Here is a 19820-nt window from a genome sequence, read left to right as displayed (position 1 = left end):
GCAACAAATGACAAATCAAAGCATGAATGCACACATAATTGTCATAAGCATGCCAAAAGCACAAGTGCATGAGATGACCATAGCAGGAAGCATGGCATCCACACACAAAGCATCAAGGCACATGGAAGAACAAAGCATCATGCAGGTAGCTACACCAAACAAAGAAGCAAATGAGTCGTCATCAAGCCATGAGCCAAAAGGTGACATCAATGGAATGTATTGAGAAACAAATACCTTGCCAACCTTGCCTATCTTTTGTAAATCAAGCCTGGCCACCTGAGAGTAGCTATGAAAGCACCCAGGGGAGGTATTGACATGTAAAAGCCACACTTGACCACCTTAAGTAGCAATGCATGCACTAAGGGGAGGTGATGGAATGTAACTCACATCTGACCACCTTGCAGTAGCCACAGGATCATGGCACCAAGGGGAGGTGTTGAGAGTTGTGGTGCCATGAGCACATGTAGAGCAAAGGTATGAGCAAAGGACAAGCTGCCACATGGCATGGAGGAGATATCCCACATGTGAGCAAGCAAATGGATGTAAGTACCCTCACCTATAAAAGGGAGGTTCATTTGAAGTAATATCAATCAAGCACTTTGCACTATCTCAAGATTCTCTTTATGAGTCCAAGCTAATCTATCTTGGAACCTAATTGACTTGAGGTACATGTCATGAGCACTCTCTTCATCATGTTTCCACATTGGTTCCATCCACCTTAGAGTGCTCCATAGATCCTGAGGCACACATGTTTTGTCACTTTCCTCACAAAACTATGATGTTCTAACACATTGTTTTGTATGGATGGTGGCAGGTAAATGGACCCTGACCTCGGAGCCTGGACTACCTTATGGATTCAACACTTTTGTACCAATTGTATACATATTTTATATACACCCATAAAATGAGAAATTTCTTATCGACTCTTATTTGAGCACCGTGTGCCGTGTTGTTAAAAGGTTTTATTTTTTTTAAACACACACACACACATTCCTGACAATCAATTGCAAGAATTGATATACTGTAAATGCCATTTTTTTGCATAACATTTAACAAGTCAAAAAGCTCGTGGCTTGTTTTGATTAAAGATTGATTCTCTTTATAGCCAGTTCCAACAAAATGTGTTTTTTTTTTTGCTTTTAATGAGTCATAAGGATAAGGACAAAAAATGGGATAAAAGCATTAAATTACGTTCAAGAATGGATGTACTTTATAAGACAACCTTTTGTATAGCATTTAATGAGTCAAAGAACTTGTGGCTAGTTATGGTCAAGGAAGGATATTCCTTATAGCCAGTTCCAATAATATGTTGCTAACTATTAAGGTCAAATATGATTAGCAAATGTCCCTTGATTTTTAAAAGGGCAACGAAAAGACCAAAGGACCCTTCATTTTCCAAGCACTTAAGCAAAAAAATTCTTTTTATGGTGAGAGCTTTTACACGCAAACATGGTGTATAATTTAGCTCTATAAACATGATATATAATGCAACATGATGTATAATTCAACTCTATAAAGAATCCCAACTTACACATTAGCAAGTGACTGATATATGAGTGGGAAAAATAAAGAGATCTCTTGGATATGGACAATTGGATATATGGGGAAAGACTTGCATAAAGATAATTGTCTCATTATCATTAGGAAGTTGGATAGGCTCTCTTTAGAATCCCAATCGTTACCGTGACAAATAGTTATGGAAGGGGAAGAGCCATGAAAACAAGGAGCCACACCAACCCATTATAACATCAAGTCCTATAAAAGACAAAGGCTATAATTGACTAGTCTCAGTGTAAGGTGTAAAATCTTGTAGTGCTTACAAAGTGTGGAGATTCACGAGGTGGATCAAAGAAGTGATCAATCAGCTACAAATTCAAAAGCTTGATCAATGCCACTCTGCCGTGCAAGGTATGAATATTTCATCACAAATGCTTCGGGTCCTCATATATTAGCCTTGCTTCTACGTCCAGGTTGATGTAATGCTAAGGGCCCTCACATATTGGCCGTGCTTCTACATGCAGGTTGACATAAAGTAGGCATGTTGTGCAATATCTATTGGTAGTTGCCGCTAGTCTCCTCCTACAAGAACAACCGTAGTCTCCTCCTATAATAGCCGTGAGCTACGTAGCTTTCCACTACCTACTTGCTCATAGATGTGGTGAGACGGGTCTCTAGTTCTACACTCCATAATATTCTAGCATAGCTAAATCCACACTCAAACTCCTTGCACACAGGCTGAGCCAGTGGCTCCTCTTCTTTTGCTTCTTGCTTGTAAGCTACGTAGGCTTGCCTCTGAGTCTCAAAGACCATGAGGCAACGCACACTACCTCTGTTGTGTCACCATTTACATTTGGACTCACTTATATGATAGCACCCCTTTAGGTGTTCTTTGTAGTATTGAGGGAGCTCTTTCGGTTGGCCATAATGACAATAGAGCCGTCTATTACGTATACTACATGCACGGATGCACAAAGCCCTTCATCCATGCAAATGAAATAAGGAGGGCCTATATACTATGGCGAATGATATAGGGTGGATGTATATACAATCGACTATGATCGTGCAGCGCAATCTACCTTTCTTACATTGTATGCAGCTCTCATTATAGATTTGGCCTTACACTTGACTACTTAGTAGTATACTCTACCGGGTCCCATGCTATGAGAGACTATACGGAGTGTGCCATACTTCTCTGGCATCTCCTATTAGGGACTCATGTTCCATAGGAGATTGTACATATATCATTGCTAGCTCTTGTATGAGCTCTCACACCATGCATTGATATACTAAGAGCTCCTCTACTTTGAGCCTTCCATTTATGACCATGCTCTCATGCCTCGCATGGATATACTAAGAGCTCACTCATCTTTGAGCCTTCCACTTATGTACACATAGAGTTGCATGGATATAAGGAAAAACATTACTCTAATTTGAAGGTGGGAGTAGGGATCATGGAACCTTTCCAATCCTTGTGTTTTTCGGTGAATTAATCATGGGGTGGCTTAGTGCTTTCCAACCTATGGTTTAGTCCCTTGGTATTAGTTCCAGATCATTCAATTAACTTAATCATGTAGACATGAATAGATAAGCAGGGATAAATGCCATAATTCCCTTATTAACCATTATCCTACTTAATTTTTTGGTGGATGCAATGGATTCCTGTCAAATTTTGTGGGTTTAGTAATATGACTCTAATTGTAAAAGGAAGGGAAATACTTCTTCCCCTTCTATGTCATCTTGGAGGTGGCTCACCTTGGGGATTGGCATTTTTAGTACTTTACTGTGACTTGGAGTTCTTTTGATTAGCCATTCATATATTTATTTGCATATATGATGGTATGTATGTGTGGTTGGATTATAAAATTTTCCAATCCTTCTTATTTTTTCAGTGGATTAATTTTGTACTTTACTTTGGACATTAATAACAAGTCCATCAATGCTATAACACCTGTCTTCCCTTCAAGTTCAAGCTATGTTCCTAACTTAAGCATGTTGGATGGTGGCAAGTATCAACATTGCTAGTTAAAGTGTAGTACAAAGGTTCTGTCATTGAAAATTTCTTTATAATCCTAGAAATATTATCTTTTTAGGATTCAACCATATTTTTGTCTCTAGTAATACCTTTTTCATATATCACTTGATGTAAAAATGTTGTTCATATATTCTTGGACCTTCTTGAGGGGTTTCAATCTAAATCTTAAAAAAACACACACACACACACACACACACATGTGTGTGTGTGTGTGTGCACGTGCGTGTGCACGCGCATGCATGTGTGTATCTATATATATTAGAGTAAGGGGTGGTCACACGTTTGGACTAATAATCTTGATATTTTTTGCATGCCTACACTCTTAGCTAGCTCATTAATTGTAGAAATTACACTGAATACATGAAAATTTATAACCCTTATTATACCCCTAAACTCTTAGCTAGCTCATTAAGTTTATACTAAATCCTATAAATTTATAACCTTTCTTGCGTGTCTAGACTCTTAGCTAGCTCTTGAATGTAGAAAGTAGACTGAGTACTTGCAAATTTATAACCTTTCAAAAAAATGTGTGGATTATTACCTGTCCATATATAAATGTTAGGTGTAGTCCAACACCCTTAATAATATATTATCTAGGTTAAGCATTTTGACTAATAGTTAATTAACTATGGTAGAGCTCTTGTAATTATAACATATCCGTGTAGGCTTTCATTTTTCGTAACTCATCCAGGTTGACCAAATAAAGAAATCTCTAACTATTAGCTAGGGTGGTGGTTTTGACCAACTTAATTATAGTTAGACTCATTCTAGGCTCTAGCACTTTGGTTGGGAATCATGGCTATGTGTTTGGATTATGTAGTTACACTTGTTCTAGCACTCTGGTTGGGAATCAGCCTCCATTGTTTAGGTTAGTGCTTTGCACAAAGTTTCCCTCATTTGCCTTGTAAGGTTCATCACATGCTCAAGCTTTAATGCCCTATCTCCTATCAACTTTTATATGAAGGATCCCTTTCCCTTTCAGTTTGTTACATAAACAAATTGACAGAGCTAGCCAATAAATGCTTCCCAATCCAAACAACAATCCCCATCGATTGAATTTCCTTATTCTCCCACTTTATTGCTTGCTCAAGGTTCTTGTAAGTTCTCTTCGATGCATGCTTAAGGGACCATCATTGCATGCATGTAGCCTTCCACTAGAACCATTGTTACAACATGGAGACAGGAATACCTTGTAGCTCTATTGGTATAGCAGACTGCGTGGATTTGCTTAGGTTGAATGAAATTGTGATGCTTTCTTAAGTAGCTTGTGACTTCCTAATCATAAGAACTTGCCGTGCTATTACCATCCATTGTTTGCAAAATTAAAAAGGAGGCTTATGCTTGATGATATTTGTGGTGAATGAAAGTGTAAAAGACATAGGATGAGTAACATTTAGGGCCAAGTACTTTCCAAGGCTTCAAGGTTTTGCTGCCTTTTTAAACATATATGAAAAACATCCAAAAATAAATTGGAATAAGAGAATCCAATGTTGTAGTTCAAGATTGTTAGTGTTAACTATAAAACTTTATGGTTTTGTTCAAAGACATAATTTTTGTGTAATAGTATAAATACTATGGCTATAGCAATGTACATGCTGTGAGTCAAGTCCCCTCTGTGGTCTAAACTTCCCTTTGAAGATCAACGTAGGAGAATGTATTGATGGGATGCATGAATTCTGCAAGTGACCAATGGGAGATATGAAAGAATATTCCTATTATTGGAATAGCGGATAAACGTTAAAAACGATAGTCACGTGCGTTTTAACTAGACATACTACATAGTGCAAGATTGAGATTGCGCTATGGGTTAGTGTGGCACACGTGACAAGCACGGTAGAGAAAGGTAGTGGGTTGCGGGGTGGCATGATGCTTCTCTTAGTTCCAAGCAAATCTTATTTTGTGTGGAGCATGGAAGAGATCTAGATTTGAGTCCCACATCTGCTTGTCGGCTTTTGATGGGTTTTGCATGAGAGAGAGAGAGAGAGAGGTCGTTGGGTAGGCATGAACAGAGTATTTGATAGGAGCTGAGAGAGAGATTGATTGGAGCGAGCGAGAGAGAGAGAGAGAGAGAGAGAGAGAGAGAGAGGTTGTTGGATAGGGATGAACAGAGTATTTAATAGGAGCTGAGAGAGAGAGATTGATTGGAGCGCGCGCGCGAGAGAGAGAGAGAGAGAGAGAGAGAGAGGTTGTTGGATAGGCATGAACAGAGTATTTGATAGGAGCTGAGAGAGAGAGATTGCTTGGAGCACGAGAGAGAGAGAGAGAGAGAGAATGGTATCGTTGCCTTGAACAGAGTATCTGATCGGAGCTGAGAGAGAGTTGAATCGGAGCAGGCACAGAGCGAGAGCGAGAGCGAGAGAGAGAGAGAGAGCGAGCGAGCGAGAGAGCTGTATCGTTGCTTCTATCTACAGCATCAGCAGCTGCTCTCCTAAACCTGCTCGCTTCCTGCATCATCAAATAGGTCTCTGGCTCATATGAATCATTATACCTTTTTGTAGAGCATTTTTTCATTTTGGGTTCCCCTGCTTTTGGGCTCTCGAGTGCCTTCCTGCCTTGGTTTTCCTAAAGTACGTGACTTCAATCTTGCAGCGCCATGGGTCTCACTGCATCGGGCTGTCCTTCCTGCCTTGGAACCGCACTTGATCTGGGGGGAGATTCGCAGTGACTTGTTTGGTGTCTCTCACTAAGCAAGTTTAGATCTATTCAGCAACGCTGAATCCGTGCAGCTTCGATCAAACTCCTCTGTGAAATGCTCCAAGCCATTGAGAGTTCGAACATGTTGAAGGCTGAGGTTGTCAATGTCATGGAAGCCACCGCTAATGCACATTTTTCTGGTCTCCGCCTGGATGATGTAGGGCATCCCGCCAAAGTCAAGTCCATCCATAAGCAGCCCTTCGTGATAGGTGAGCCCAGACCCGTGTCTTCAAGCTTGCTCTGCCATTTTCTGTTGCTTCTGAACCATAACTTCACAGTGCCGATCGGCCAATTCCTGGCAATGCGCTGTACAGGTGTTGCTGGAGGTACCGCTTCAGGGAAAACAACCGTTTGTGACATGATAATCCAGCAGCTGCATGACCATCGTGTAGTTCTTGTCAATCAGGTAACTCCAAGTGATTCCTGAGTTTCGCTAGGCGAATTTTTTTCAGTGTACCGCACAGCTGGATTCAGTCAGAAGTTTTGAGTTTTAGCTCAAACCTTGCAGTCTTCGATTGAATATAGTTGTGTCCTGGCTTGTTCAGAAAAGCAGCAGTGGTTGGTGCTTTATCCTCTCACATATGTGCAGGATTCATTTTATCGTGGGCTGACTCCCGAGGAGTTAGCTCGTGTCCAGGAATACAATTTCGATCACCCAGGTATGTGGAGCTGTATTCTAATCCTTTGGTCACACAGCGAAAAAGCTTGACGGTTCTGCAATGGTTTCCAATGAATTGACGGTCATATTTCTGTAAGGATGGGGTCACCGAACATAGATACACGTGAAGAAGTCTCTAAGGGAAACTAATTGTCCTTCGAAGTTGGCACGATGAGAGAGCATGACTAGATGGGATACTGTACGCTTAAGACATTCATCCTGCAATGTCAGGACACTTCTTTTGACGCATGTAGCAACCTCTATGTTATCTTCTGTTTGTTAACTTCGATTCATGAGCCTTGCTTGTTTGCCATAGGGGTCATTGTGTTTGGGTCTTAAAAGAATTTCAGAGAAGTGATTTAGGCTTGTGAACTAGCTGTTTCTGTATTTATTAGGTTCCTCTGCTCACCTGCTTAATGTCGAGAATCTAATCTCCTACACCAACACCTAACTAGACCTTCCCATGCAGCAGCAGAACGGAGAACCAAGAGAAAAATATTGAGCCTTAATGGAACACAAATGTGGATCCAACTTTGAATTGACAAGTGTGCACAGCAGCAGTAATAAACAGCAAGTATGTCAAAATATATGGTACACAAAGATGCTCCGGGCTCCCTCAGAGTTGTCACATGCAGCCAAGTTGGTGCTCCTGGAAGCTCAGTGGTGAGCTGTAGTTTTACTACTGTTTCTCGGCCTAACACATACTCTTGGCTGCATGTTCCTCCAAGAGTGTCTGTCACTTCTGCAAGTGTTTTGGCAATGGTCAAGTGCTCTATGAGCTGGCGGACAAGGGTCTGTGGCAGACCGAACTCAGTCTGCCCCTTCACTGACCCCTTTCAGGTCTCAAATGGCCATTTCAAAAGGGCCGACCTGGACCAAGCCTTGTTTTCTGGCCCGCAGGTCCTGTCTTTACCCTGGCCGAGCGGTAGATCTGGCTGACCGACTCTGTGGCTATATATGCCCCATCTTCTCCAGCATTAGGCCCTTTGCTGGGCATGCAATCTGCCTGCTATCCATCACCCCTCACCTATGTGGTCTGATCTCATCCTCAATTGCTGATGTCTTCAATGACCGCTCTCCATGCTTCCTTTCATGAGATGTCATAGTAGCTAGTCCTTGCTATGCGCGATGGAGTGTCAACCTTATGAGTGATTGAGATTGAAACTGCACTAGGTTGTGTTTTAAGAGGATGAGTTTGGGCATGTTCCTGGATTCATCTAGATATATGCTTCTGCCATATTAGCAGACATGAGTTTTGAAGTTTTCGTCCATGTTGTGGCTTGCTGATATTGTGATAAATTCTTTCTATCTTAAGTGGTGCATTGTCCTATCAGCCCAGGCTTACAATGACCCCATGACATATCGCTTCCTTTGAGAAGCTCTCAGGAACAAATTGAGAAGTTTTTTGCAATTGGGTCTAAATACCTGCGTACATTGCACCTTGATGTCCAGCTCGGCATCATCCTCAAACTCCAGGAACTGTTGAAATCCATCATGGACGTGCCATAACCAAGGAACATCAAGTAACCTTGGTACAACAATAGGTACATCAAACTATCCGCCTTTTGAGGATGGGAAGAAGTAAGAGCATGCAAAGCATGGGTCAACTAACACGATCCATAAGCACAATCCTCGAGAAACCTTGGAATTGTGACCCTCATTCTCTGGAAAGAAGTGTGGAAAGGGGGAGGAGGGAGAGGAAGAGAGAGATTGGGAGAGAAGGGAGAAGGAAAGAGAGAGAGATAGAGAGAGATTGGGAGAGAAAGTGTAGGCAGCACGTAGGAGGAAGGAGGTGGGAGTCCATATGATTAGTGTCAAATCAAAAAGTGTACAATAAGGGGTGGCTGGGAACTTATATAGTCCCTCCACATTTCCCACCTAAGAGGCCTCTAAAGGTCCTCTTAATTGCCCCTTTGTCCCCTTCATTACAACCATCCCTTCCCATAGAATTTTGCCTTAAAAATTTCACAGCATGGCTGTCCAAAAAGTGCAGCAAACAGCAACTACTAATCAGCCCAGTAGGAGATAGGGGTGGTCCTGGACAATGCTTTCTTGTTGCCATGAATTTTCATCTGCAGGGAGTCCCCGCCACTTGATAAGATAAGATACTCTATGTAGACCTTGTTCCGAGTACATGGTCTCTGAAACCCACGGTGCGCTCTGGAATATATAGGATGTGGCCCTCCTCATCCATAGGTGGCAACTCGTGGTTTCAGCGAAGACACATGGAAAACATCATGGATCTTGGAGGTACTGGGTAGCTCCAACTGATATGCTACCTTTCCAACCTTGCGGATGATCCTATAAGGACCCTTATACCTATGAGCAAGCTTTGTGTTGGTATTACCTTTTAGTGAGGCATAACAGTTCTTATGGAGACACAAATGCACATAATCTCCTTCTTTGATAGACAAATATCTCCTGTGTTAATCCGCTTGGCTTGGGCATCTTGCATATTCTCTTTTGCCAACTGCAAAAGGGCATCCATCCTGTCCAAGTCATTCCGTGCTTGCTGAATTTTCACAGCCATGTCAGCAATTGAAGAAGGCACCCAACCTTGCATCGGTACATTGCCTCAAATAGGCTCATGCCAATGGAGAGATGCTTGGGACAGTTGTAGCAAAATTCAGCAAGTCCAAACCATTTATCCCAAGACTTGTATCATCACAAAAGTGCCTCAAATATTCCTCCACCCATTTGTTCACCCTTTCCGACTGTCCTTAAGTCTTAGGATGGTAAGCAGTGCTAGGTGTGAGTACCCTTTCCGAATCTTGGACAAGACATCTGCAACCACATTTTTTTTCCCTTTTTTGTATCAATGTCAAAATCATAGGATTGGACTGCAGCCAACAACCTCTTTTGCTTATATGAAGAGTCCTATGATCTGTTTTCACCTTAATTTTACTCCCGTACAGATAGTGGTGCAATTTCTTGAAAGCATGCAAGATAGCCAACATCTCCTGATCATAAACATGGTAATTATCAAATTTTCTGCTTTCAAAGGCTATTACCTCGTGTTCCTGCCTCAAAACAGCCAATTATTTGCCACTGGCATTTGCCTCCACAATGGAAGGACGTGAAAAATTAGGGCATACCAAGACAGGTGCATGAGTGAGCAAATTTCAGGTCTTCAAAGCTGCGTTGTGCTTCCTTTGACCACCGAAAAGTGTCCTTCTTCAAGAGGTCAGGAAGAAGAGCTGCCCTCTTGGCAAATTTGCAAGCAAAGCCATGCAATGCTAGAGCTCTACCCATGTGGACAAAGCTGAGCGGCAGGGCATTTAAATCCATGCTGATTTTACCCAAAGATTTTAACCAATCGCAGCCCAGGGCAGCATCTATTGGGCCCATGCCCATGCCCAGTGCCAAGGGATCCCTAGCAAATTGATAATCCTCGAGGAGCTTGATCCTTGCATCTTGGCAACGAAATTTACTGATAAAATGCTGTCCATTTGCCACCTCTACTCTCAGCCCATGATCAATCTCAGTAGCAATCAGTCCCACCTTCTGTAAGGTCTTAGAATTGATGAAACTATGAGTGCTACCGCTGTCCACAAGCATGTGAACAGTCCTGCCATTAATTTTCCCTTTCAATCTGATAGTTTCAGCACTTTTGGCACCCATCAAGGCACGAAAAGAGATAGCATAAATTGTTTGCTGCGCATCCCAATAGATTTCCTCCTCATCCATAGTAGCATTTCGATTTGCATCCTCTCACACATCAAAAGGCATAGCAACCTGATGCTCCACTTGAAAGACTGTGGGCCAACAGCCTCGCATGCCGCAGGTGGGCTGAGTGTCATTGGATTGTATAGCATGCATATTATGTTCAATAGCACCACCGGGATCAAAGGGGGAATTAATCCCGTTCGTGGCTCCAGTATCTGAAGCTACTTCCATGTCATGTGCACCCTTTTAATCATCATGAGTGGCATCCAAGGTCTCAGAAGCATTGATGAAATCCGCATCATCTGATATCTCAATAATCATTCTGAGTTTTGCAGTACCACTGTTATGCATTTTGCAAGCTTCCCAATGCTCAGGGGCCCACTTCTCACCACACTTAAAGCATAAGTTTGCCCGCTTTCTGCTGTCCATAATAGCCCTGGTGTGTTGTTTAAATTCTGATTTTTTCATTACCAACACTTGGCTTATCTCCTCGCTTAGCATCAGAGGACGTGTATGGCTTAGCATATGGCATCTTGCTGGCTGTAACAGTGGGAAACGTTGGAAATGGTGGTGCTGCTGATTTCCTATCATGCCAATCAGTTACCTTAGGCTTATTCTCAGCCTCATTTGCATTCCCGTATGCGCTACGCGCTGCCATCTTATACTTGCTGGCATATTTGGGCTCAAACATATCTGCCAATTGGGCCGCACACTCTATTGCTTGAGGGTTAGGCGCCTTCACATCTGCAGCTAGGGAAGGACTCAATTCTTGGATGGAACGCAGCAGCTTCCCTTTCTCAGATATGTCCTGTACAAACAAGGAAAGCCTCCAAAACGCTGCAAATACTCTTGGACTGTACCAGCTTGCGACAATGCATATAATTCAGCCGAGTACTGCTCCAAGATGAGTGGGGATACAAAGGTAGTAACCATCATTTCTTTAAAACCCCTCCATGTGGTTGGCCTTTGAGGTGAATCCCTCATATACCGCCACCAAGTATGTGCATAGTCTTGCATGTGCATGACTGCAAAGATTATACGGTCATCATCTTGTTTTGGGTAGAAATGGAAATAATCTTCCAGCTTCGTATGCCACTCCTCCAACTCATTAGGTGTGCGAGTGTCCCCTTTGAACTTATGCACTGTGAGTTTGTCCTTGACATCCTTGGCTGCATAATTCTTGTGTACGTAACCAATAGAAGTGTGGGCATCATCACGCTTGAGGTTCACATAATCGAAGAAAGACATCTCAAGTTTGATGGCTTCAGGTAGGTCCTTATATGAATGCAAGGAATCTGCCAGCAACATCTCATCAGTAACCCCCTGCTGCCCACCAGTTGGTAGTAACCCCTTGCTGCGTCATGGCTGCTGCCATCTTATGCACTGGTTGTGTTTGGCTGTATGTGATCATTGGCGGAGCGATAGGTGCATGAAGCCCTGATTGGGTCTCTCTGCCAAATGCATCTCTCCAAAATGATGGCATGTAGACCACATAAAGAGTCTCGACTCTAGTGCACTTTCAACAAAAAGGAACGAAGTACATTTATTGGTCTGACCATTCTCATGTCTAAACTAGGAAACCTAAACACAGCTCTGGGCAGGCCCATTTGAATGTAATTCATCTTGTTTAAAACAAGGTGGAAAGAGGGGGGGGAGGGGAGAGGGGAAGCAAGTTTAAGGCATCCCACAGTATAGCCTTGCATGTTGGAAGAGGGGAAGCAAGTTTAAAGGAGGTTTAGGAAACAACAACTCTACAAACATGGCTTCATTGGAAGAATTAGGAAGCTCTTTTAATGTTAGGGTTATGATTCAACATAGACCTCAGTATCTTGAATTCAGTTTTCTTTAAACTCCTTTGATCACCACACCATGTGGTCAAGGCATATGACGCCATGCATGGCATTTTGAACACATCCCTAGGAGTCTTCAATTTGAAAGATTAGGTCATCAAGAAAGCTTGTCGCTTGAATTTCACCAAGTCTCCCCTGAGGCATTCAATTCAGGCAATACCATAAAATAGAGGGCTGGATATCACTCTTTAAATTATGAATGTTGTTGCATGACCAACCCTGCCACCATGCAATGTGCTACCATTGGTTTGAACTTTGCAACAAACTGCTAGATTGACGCCCCAGAAAAAAGACTTGGTTTACAAAACTCTGTAACTTGAAAGACACTTGAAAGAACGCTCCATCATAAGATTTTTATCTTTTAACATGCAGCAACAGACAACACTGTAATCCTTGGGGCATATGTTAAGCTCACCTCCTGAGGTGGAAATCCGAGCACTTCCATTTCATCGAAACAGTTTCTTGCCTTCTCCAACAACCCACTATTCGTATAAACTTTCAGCAGCATAAACATGATAGCCTGCAGAAAAGCAAATACACTCTCAAAAGAACTGCAACTAAAGTGGAAGCGGATAATCTTGTTGACTTCTACACATGCTTGAGTGTCATTGTACCAAGGGGAAAGCAAGAAAGAGTAGAGGTGATTACAAGCTTTAAGACAGTAAGGGATAGGTATCAAGACTACACAAGCATACTTTTCCGTAGTGATGAAGTTTTTCATCAGATCAAAGACGTGTGTCTTGCATGTGAGAAAGGAGATGTCACATATGAGGCTCCATCATTGATTAAAGACAAGGCAAAGAAGATTGAGAAAAAAGAGATGACAGCTCGGATGTGGAGGCCTTTAAGAAACTTACCAAACAAATACGTAGGTCTTGTTGCAGAGAAATTAATGTCCAAAGAATGGTTTTTTGGCAAAAAGGATAAAGATCATTGCATGGAAGATTGCATCATCCAACAAGTCAAGCGTGATGTAGTAAAGAGTGCAATTGAATATTTGTTGGCAGAAAAAAATATTCCAATTAGCCAATGTAAAATTGATCATAGCATTGTGAGGCAGATGGCATCAGCTTTACCGTCAGCTAAACAGAAAACTTGGGCGCATAAATGGGTGAAGGTAGAAGATGATGGATCTGAAATTACTCCTTCTATGACAAGTGACATTCCGGAAAATGTGTATGCATTTGCACAAAAAGTCATCAATAAGTACACTCTCAGAAAAGAAAAAAATATGAACAAGGGCTTTTTTTTCATACATGAAATCATTTCAGAGTCTGGAAAGAGTGTTGAGTGCAAGGGAGTTTCATTGAATGATTTTTTGTCCGACGACACTGCTTGGGAGAGGCCTAAGCTTTTCTTTGTCTATGAAATATCACTGGATGACATTCGTCAACTCCTTGACAGAATATTACATACCACCATTGGTAGAGTGGGACTATGTAACATAGTCATATTTGTTGATAAAGATGACAAGGAACAAATATCTGCTACCCTAGAAAAATAATATGGCAATGAGCTTAAGATTTACAATGGTATATACTCAAGAAAAAGGGACGAGAGAATGCGGTCTCAAGATACAGAGTCTTGAAACCTTTTTCTTGTGCATGAAGAGCCCTTACAATGATCACTCCTTACAAAACAATATAAGAGGGAATGCAAAGAGATTGCAACTACTGTTAGAAGAGCATGAAGCTTCAAGCCCCGTAGAAAGAGGTTGAAAAGTTGAGGTTGGTTTGTTTTTGGGGGGGGAAGGGGGTCGTAAGCCACCTAGGACAGATATGCTAGCACTACCCTAAGACTATCAGGATTGCTAGGACACTAGCTTAGGCCAACCTAACCCTAGTTAGCACTAATTTAACCTAGTCCCAAACTAACTAAACCTAACCTAGCTAAATCGATCTACTAACTAGACCTACTAACCTAACCAACCACTAACTAAACCTAATCCTAGTTAAAGACTAGCCTAGCAATTGAGTTGGGCGGTGATTTGGCGACACAGGCGTCAGACTGTGGTGCAGCATGGTTGATCTCCTCTGCATTTGCGCACGGGCTAAGCAACCCCAGGAAGGAGTTGGCAAAGGGTAACTAGAGGGCAACTAGAGGCGCGGCGGAAAGGATGGCAGAGGGTAGGGACTGTAGAAGCGTGACTGTGGCTATGGCCTCGGTGCTTAGAGAGGCTCGACTCTATTGGCAAGTGTGTGCCTAGCTTGACCCGTTCTTTCAAATTACTGTTAGTCAAATGGGTTGTTGATAATGGATTGGTAGTGGTAGTCGTCTAGAGGGCGTGGTGCACAATCGTAGCATCGAGCAATGAGCTGGGTGGGTGTCGTATGCTACGAAGGGTCAAGCAGCTGGTGTGATGGTTCGTCCTGCCTATTCACAATCAAGAGACACAAGGTCTTCACGAGCATTAGTGACTTTGCTCTAATTAGCAGATGGCTCTCAAGTTGGTGTGGCTGATGCTAACGCAATGGACGAGCGTGATGAGCAAAAATCTGCAAGCTGGATGGTGTCTTCTAGCGCTTTTTTCAATCCACATCAATGGGGTTGGCATTGTACCGTTGGTCGTCAAGCAGAAAGAAAAGTAGGCACAGGCCGCTAGGGAAGTGCCTTGACTGCTTTTACCACCCAAAAATCTCTCCATGTGCAACGTAGTCGATGAAAAACAAAGGTGGTAGGGTCGGAGCTCTAATACCAATGCAATGAAGGTTACAAGGGGTAGATTGGAGGAGGGAGAGATAGGAAGAGGGAGAAGGAGAGAGAAGTGTGGAAAGGGGGAAGAGGAAGAGGAAGAGCGAGATTGGGAGAAAGAAAGATGTAAAGAGTGGCAGCGGAAGATGTAAGCAAACTGAAGCTACAGAATCACACAGAGAATACTAGAGACAACAAGATGTGCCACAAACAGATCTGCTGTAACTTAGCCCATAAACCAGGGCAATTTGTAATAGAAGGAGTCCTGAACAGGATGAGAAACAGGAGCTGCAGAAGGGGCTGAACTGGAGCAGAGGATCTGGGCACAAGGAGGCTGGAGCCTGAGAGCACGGAGGCTGGATCCTAGGAACGAGGAGCCTGAAGGAGCCTGGAGCGAGGAGGCTGAAGGAGCGCGGAGCACGGAGGCTGGATGAGCCTGCAGCGAGGAGGCAGGAGGAGCCTGGAGCGAGAAGGCTAGAGGGGCCTGCAACGAGGAGGCATGAGGAGCCTGGAGCAAGAAGGCTGGAGGGGCCTGCAACGAGGAGGCAGGAGGAGCCTGGAGCAAGGAGGCTGGAGGAGCTGCACCAGAAGATCTGCAGAGGGAGCGTGGACAGCCAACAGAACAGCTGAAGGGAGGCTCCAGTGAAGATGGCCAGGAGCAGGCTGAAGACAAGAGCCTTGAGGAGCTGCTGGAAGAAGTGATCAGAGGAAGTGAAGGGAAGGAGGCCCTTTTATAGGGCAGGCCAGGGGGGGGAGTCGGCCAGTCTGGCTGGACCGACCAGTCTGGTCGGTCAGGCCAACTGGGCAGACCAGCTGGTCGGCCAGCCTACCCCCTCTGGCCCCCCTTGCTGCATGGGGGCTTGCCACTCCTGGAGATGCTGATTCTCAACGCTAGGAAAGTGCCTTGACTGCTTTTACCACCCAAAAATCTCTCCATGTGCAACGTAGTCGATGAAAAACAAAGGTGGTAGGGTCGGAGCTCTAATACCAATGCAATGAAGGTTACAAGGGGTAGATTGGAGGAGGGAGAGATAGGAAGAGGGAGAAGGAGAGAGAAGTGTGGAAAGGGGGAAGAGGAAGAGGAAGAGCGAGATTGGGAGAAAGAAAGAAAGTTAATTAAAGTCTTTGGAAGACCGATGGGTCTATGAGAGTGTGAAAAACCTGATACAATGAGTTGTGGTAGTGGAGCTACTAAACAAGCATCCACACCAATGCAAAATGCAAAAAACGCAAAATGGCAGTACTAAGTCCTAAGTACAACATAGTACAACATAGTCATGTCGATAGTCGACTATATATCAATTTTAGCATCATCGTCATTATCAACATCATCATGATCATCATCATCCTCATCATAAGCAGCGGAAAATCAGGATGGATGAGGCAGTGGAGGCATAAGATCAGCACTAGAGCGTTGTCGGCCCATCAAGGGTGCAATCCTGGTACGTCTCCTGGTCGTAGCTCTGCGTCTAACCAGGGCTACTGTGATTCCTGTTGATCGGGCTCCGACCCTAAACAAGGAGGGGTTGTCCCCAAGTATGATCTGTGTATCAACCCTTTGTCTGAGCTGTGAGTCATAGGCTCCGGGTCACGGTCATGTCGAGGTCTCGTCTCGTGGGGTCTATGTAATTTGGCTGAAAGAACTCCGTGATAGAGCTCTGAGAGGTATCAGTCGAGGAAGAAGTCTGCTCCTGTCTCTGTGCTCGGAGTATCCTCTCGCGGTGTCTAAGCATTTCATGAATGAAACCAGCCAAACACCGCTGGTCTGGGTAGGAGAGGAGATGGGCCAAAACTCCATAACTATCTCTGAAGAGGCAGTAGAAACACCCTCGGATCTCATAGTAAACAGGACACTTGAAGATGAAATGCTCCTCTGTCTCAACCTCTTGCATGTCACACAGTGTGCATATGCGCCTCTCCCAGGGTAACCGCTCTGCTCTGCCGCTCTCGATATGAAGTCTGTGTGAAGAGACCTGGAACTACCCAAGAGAGATCCTCAGCGAGTTGGGGTAGGTGGATCTGCGTGTATCATGGTGGATCAATGAAACCCTCCGCTGTGATATGTAAGAAGTGATCTTTGTAGAAGCCCAGCTTCACTGGAATATCACTTAGGCTCAACCAAGTCTGGAATGTGTGTAGCTGTAGTAGATCCTCACGGATAACCTGGTTGACCTCGTGTGATAGGAGGGGAGAGAATGGAGCATCCATGCTGTACTGGAATGGAGGTAGTATGTCCATGTGGAGCCCTAGCCCCTCAAACCATCTCTCTATGTGGAGAAGGAAAGAGAGAGAGATAGAGAAGGAAAGAGAGAGAGATAGAGAGAGATTGAGAGACAGTGTAGGTAGCACGTAGGAGGAAGGAGGTGGGAGTAGATAAGATTAGATGTCACATCAAAAAGTGTACAAATAGGGGTGGATTATATAGTCTCTCCACATTTCCCACCTAAGAGGCCTCTAAAGGTCCTCTAAATGGATACTTTTCCCCCTTCATTACAAGCTCGACTTAGGTTCGAAGTTTGAGGCCACTAAGGTACCAAATAAGCTCTCCCAATCACATGACCTTCTGGTCTGGTCTGTGAATAAACAACTTTCTCAAGAATGCAAATGTGTGCAATGCATGCAAAATTTGAATGCCGATTGGCCCTCCAATGGGGAAGAGCGCCCTCTTGAGAGTACTTGTTTCTATTTTCGACCTACATGCAAGGTGGGAGAGAGATGGCGGATGAATGCAATGTGATAGAGAGAATGCTACGTGAGATTCACATTGAAAGGGTGATACCCTTTGATTAATGTCCCTTGAGATCACTTAAGTTCCATCTTCCCATTTACACCTACCCTTAGCCTATGACTCATGCATCTTCCCTTCCTATTGACCGTAGGACCTAGACACGTGTGTGCACATTTTTATGAACAGAATAAGTATCACATGTCCAAATCCGATGCTGTCTGAAGCAGTGGCTCCAGCTCGACTAGCCCTATCTACTGAGATGATCCACCGCCATAACAAATTGGTCGGTGTCCATGATAATACATATACATGTTACACCATTGGCGTATAATATATATAATAATGTTTTAATGTCTACTAATCACAGATTAGTGATTTTTCGTCATGACACTCCCTCTTGCTTGAATGGACAGAAGTCCTCTTTTGGATCCTCTCTTGTCTCTTTCTCTTGCGTACGCTTCTCTTTTACTTCTGCATTTGCATCTCCTCTTCATAATGTACAAATAGTCTTCTCTTGGTAGCACATGATCTCTTTTGAATCAGAAGTTAAATACAATCTACAAGTTCTGGTTCCTCTTGATGCCGAATATTCAAAATGCAGAAGTACCACTGCAGTGCCTTTTTACTGTCTCTTCATACTCAGAATTCTCTTTTGAATACCAAGCTGCTGAAATCTCTTTGTAGTAACTTGCTCAATAAGCTGAAACATATTCTCAACAAACTGGTCAATATGAAAACGATTCTCTCACCCAAATGTTTCATTGAACTAGGTAGACCTTGGCCATAGTTGATTTTGCAATGGAGAACTACTTAGTCTATAGAAACTATAGACCTTCAATCTCTTTTTCCAACTATTCTATTTCAGCCCTATTCATCCTATTAGACGCTCTACATGGAGAGAAAAATATTCATTCTCTATCCATACTCTGCAATGAATATGCCTACTCTAGCATTTACTTTTGGTTCTATGTTCACTGTAAAGTCTTGGGATGAGGAGGTAGAAGCCTCACCCTCCTGCTTGGATGCTTTGCTTTTCCCTTTTATAGAATTGGTTTTGACAAATTTGGCTAATAGAGTAGGACATTTTTGCCATGGATGCCCTGGCTTATGTTTCTTACATCCAAAACATTGACCCTCCTTAATTAGCTTTTTCTTCTCATCGTCAGTCATGGAAGGAAATGGTATCCATCTAGTATGTGATTGGCTGTTAACATTTTGTACAATAGCTTTCTCCTTTCCTTTGTTGAAGGGTTTATGAGGATTTAGTTTCCTCTCAGTAATCTCAGCCAATTTAGTGAGGTCTTTCAGGGTGGTTGGGTTGAACATCTCAACCTCATACCTCACTTTTGGGGTTAGGGCTGCTAAATACTTCTTCCTTCTATCATCCTCGCTCTTCTCAGGTAACTCTAAAGAGAGTTTCCAGAACCTAGATGTAAATTCAGCGTTACTCTTGTTTATCGAATTGCCTAAACCTTTCCCAGTGGAAGGTCAATTCTTCTTCATGCCTCGGAGGCATGAAAGTGGCCTTAAGCTGCCCTACAAATTTGGACCATTGAATGATAGGCTCTTTTTCCGTTTGTGATAAGGACCACCACATCAAAGCATCCTTCTGTAGATGCAGTGTGGCAAGAGCAAGCTTCTCGTGGTCAATCTTATCTTGATGGGCAAAATATAGCTCAAAATGGCGAATCCAATTGAGGATTTTATCCGCCTCTCTTGCTCCATCATACTTTGCGAACTCTATTGTCTCTCGAGGTTGAAATGTGGCTGTCTTCGAGGGGGTACCTAAATCTTCATCCCCAAAATTCAGCACCCTCTTAGTCCCAAATTTTGTCATAATGGACTGTTCAATCATACGGCTAAGCTGAGAAACCAGCTTATCAACGGGGGACTCCTCTCTCCCTCTCTCACTTGGATTATAATTCATGTGTATGGGATTTTGAGTTAAAGGCGTAAACTCAATGCCTTGCTCTTGGATGGACTCGTTTCTCCCTTCATTTC

The 19820-nt window shown here is 43.2% G+C and overlaps 1 protein-coding gene across 2 annotated transcripts in view; it reads left to right on the top strand.

The window, feature by feature from the left end:
- The first annotated feature begins 5341 nt into the window (after nt 1–5341).
- The window catches only part of LOC147896916 (uridine/cytidine kinase UKL1, chloroplastic-like), a 45932-nt gene continuing 31453 nt past the window's right edge, over nt 5342–19820 (top strand). Inside the window, exons 1-4 of one of the 2 annotated variants that reach the window (XM_087381035.1) lie at nt 5342–5993; nt 6122–6435; nt 6541–6632; nt 6816–6885. In XM_087381035.1, the coding sequence (XP_087237161.1) occupies nt 6282–6435; nt 6541–6632; nt 6816–6885 (316 nt within the window). In that variant the 5' untranslated portion in view covers nt 5342–5993; nt 6122–6281. The remainder of the gene's footprint in view (nt 5994–6121; nt 6436–6540; nt 6633–6815; nt 6886–19820) is intronic. The other variant, XM_087381036.1, reaches the window with a different exon arrangement.

The sequence above is a fragment of the Dipteris shenzhenensis genome, chromosome 11 (assembly GCF_047967505.1).
Source record: "Dipteris shenzhenensis isolate YYH24624 ecotype China chromosome 11, Dip_SZ_1.0, whole genome shotgun sequence".
Classification (NCBI taxonomy): domain Eukaryota; kingdom Viridiplantae; phylum Streptophyta; class Polypodiopsida; order Gleicheniales; family Dipteridaceae; genus Dipteris; species Dipteris shenzhenensis.
This window is presented reverse-complemented; position numbering and strand designations above follow the sequence as displayed.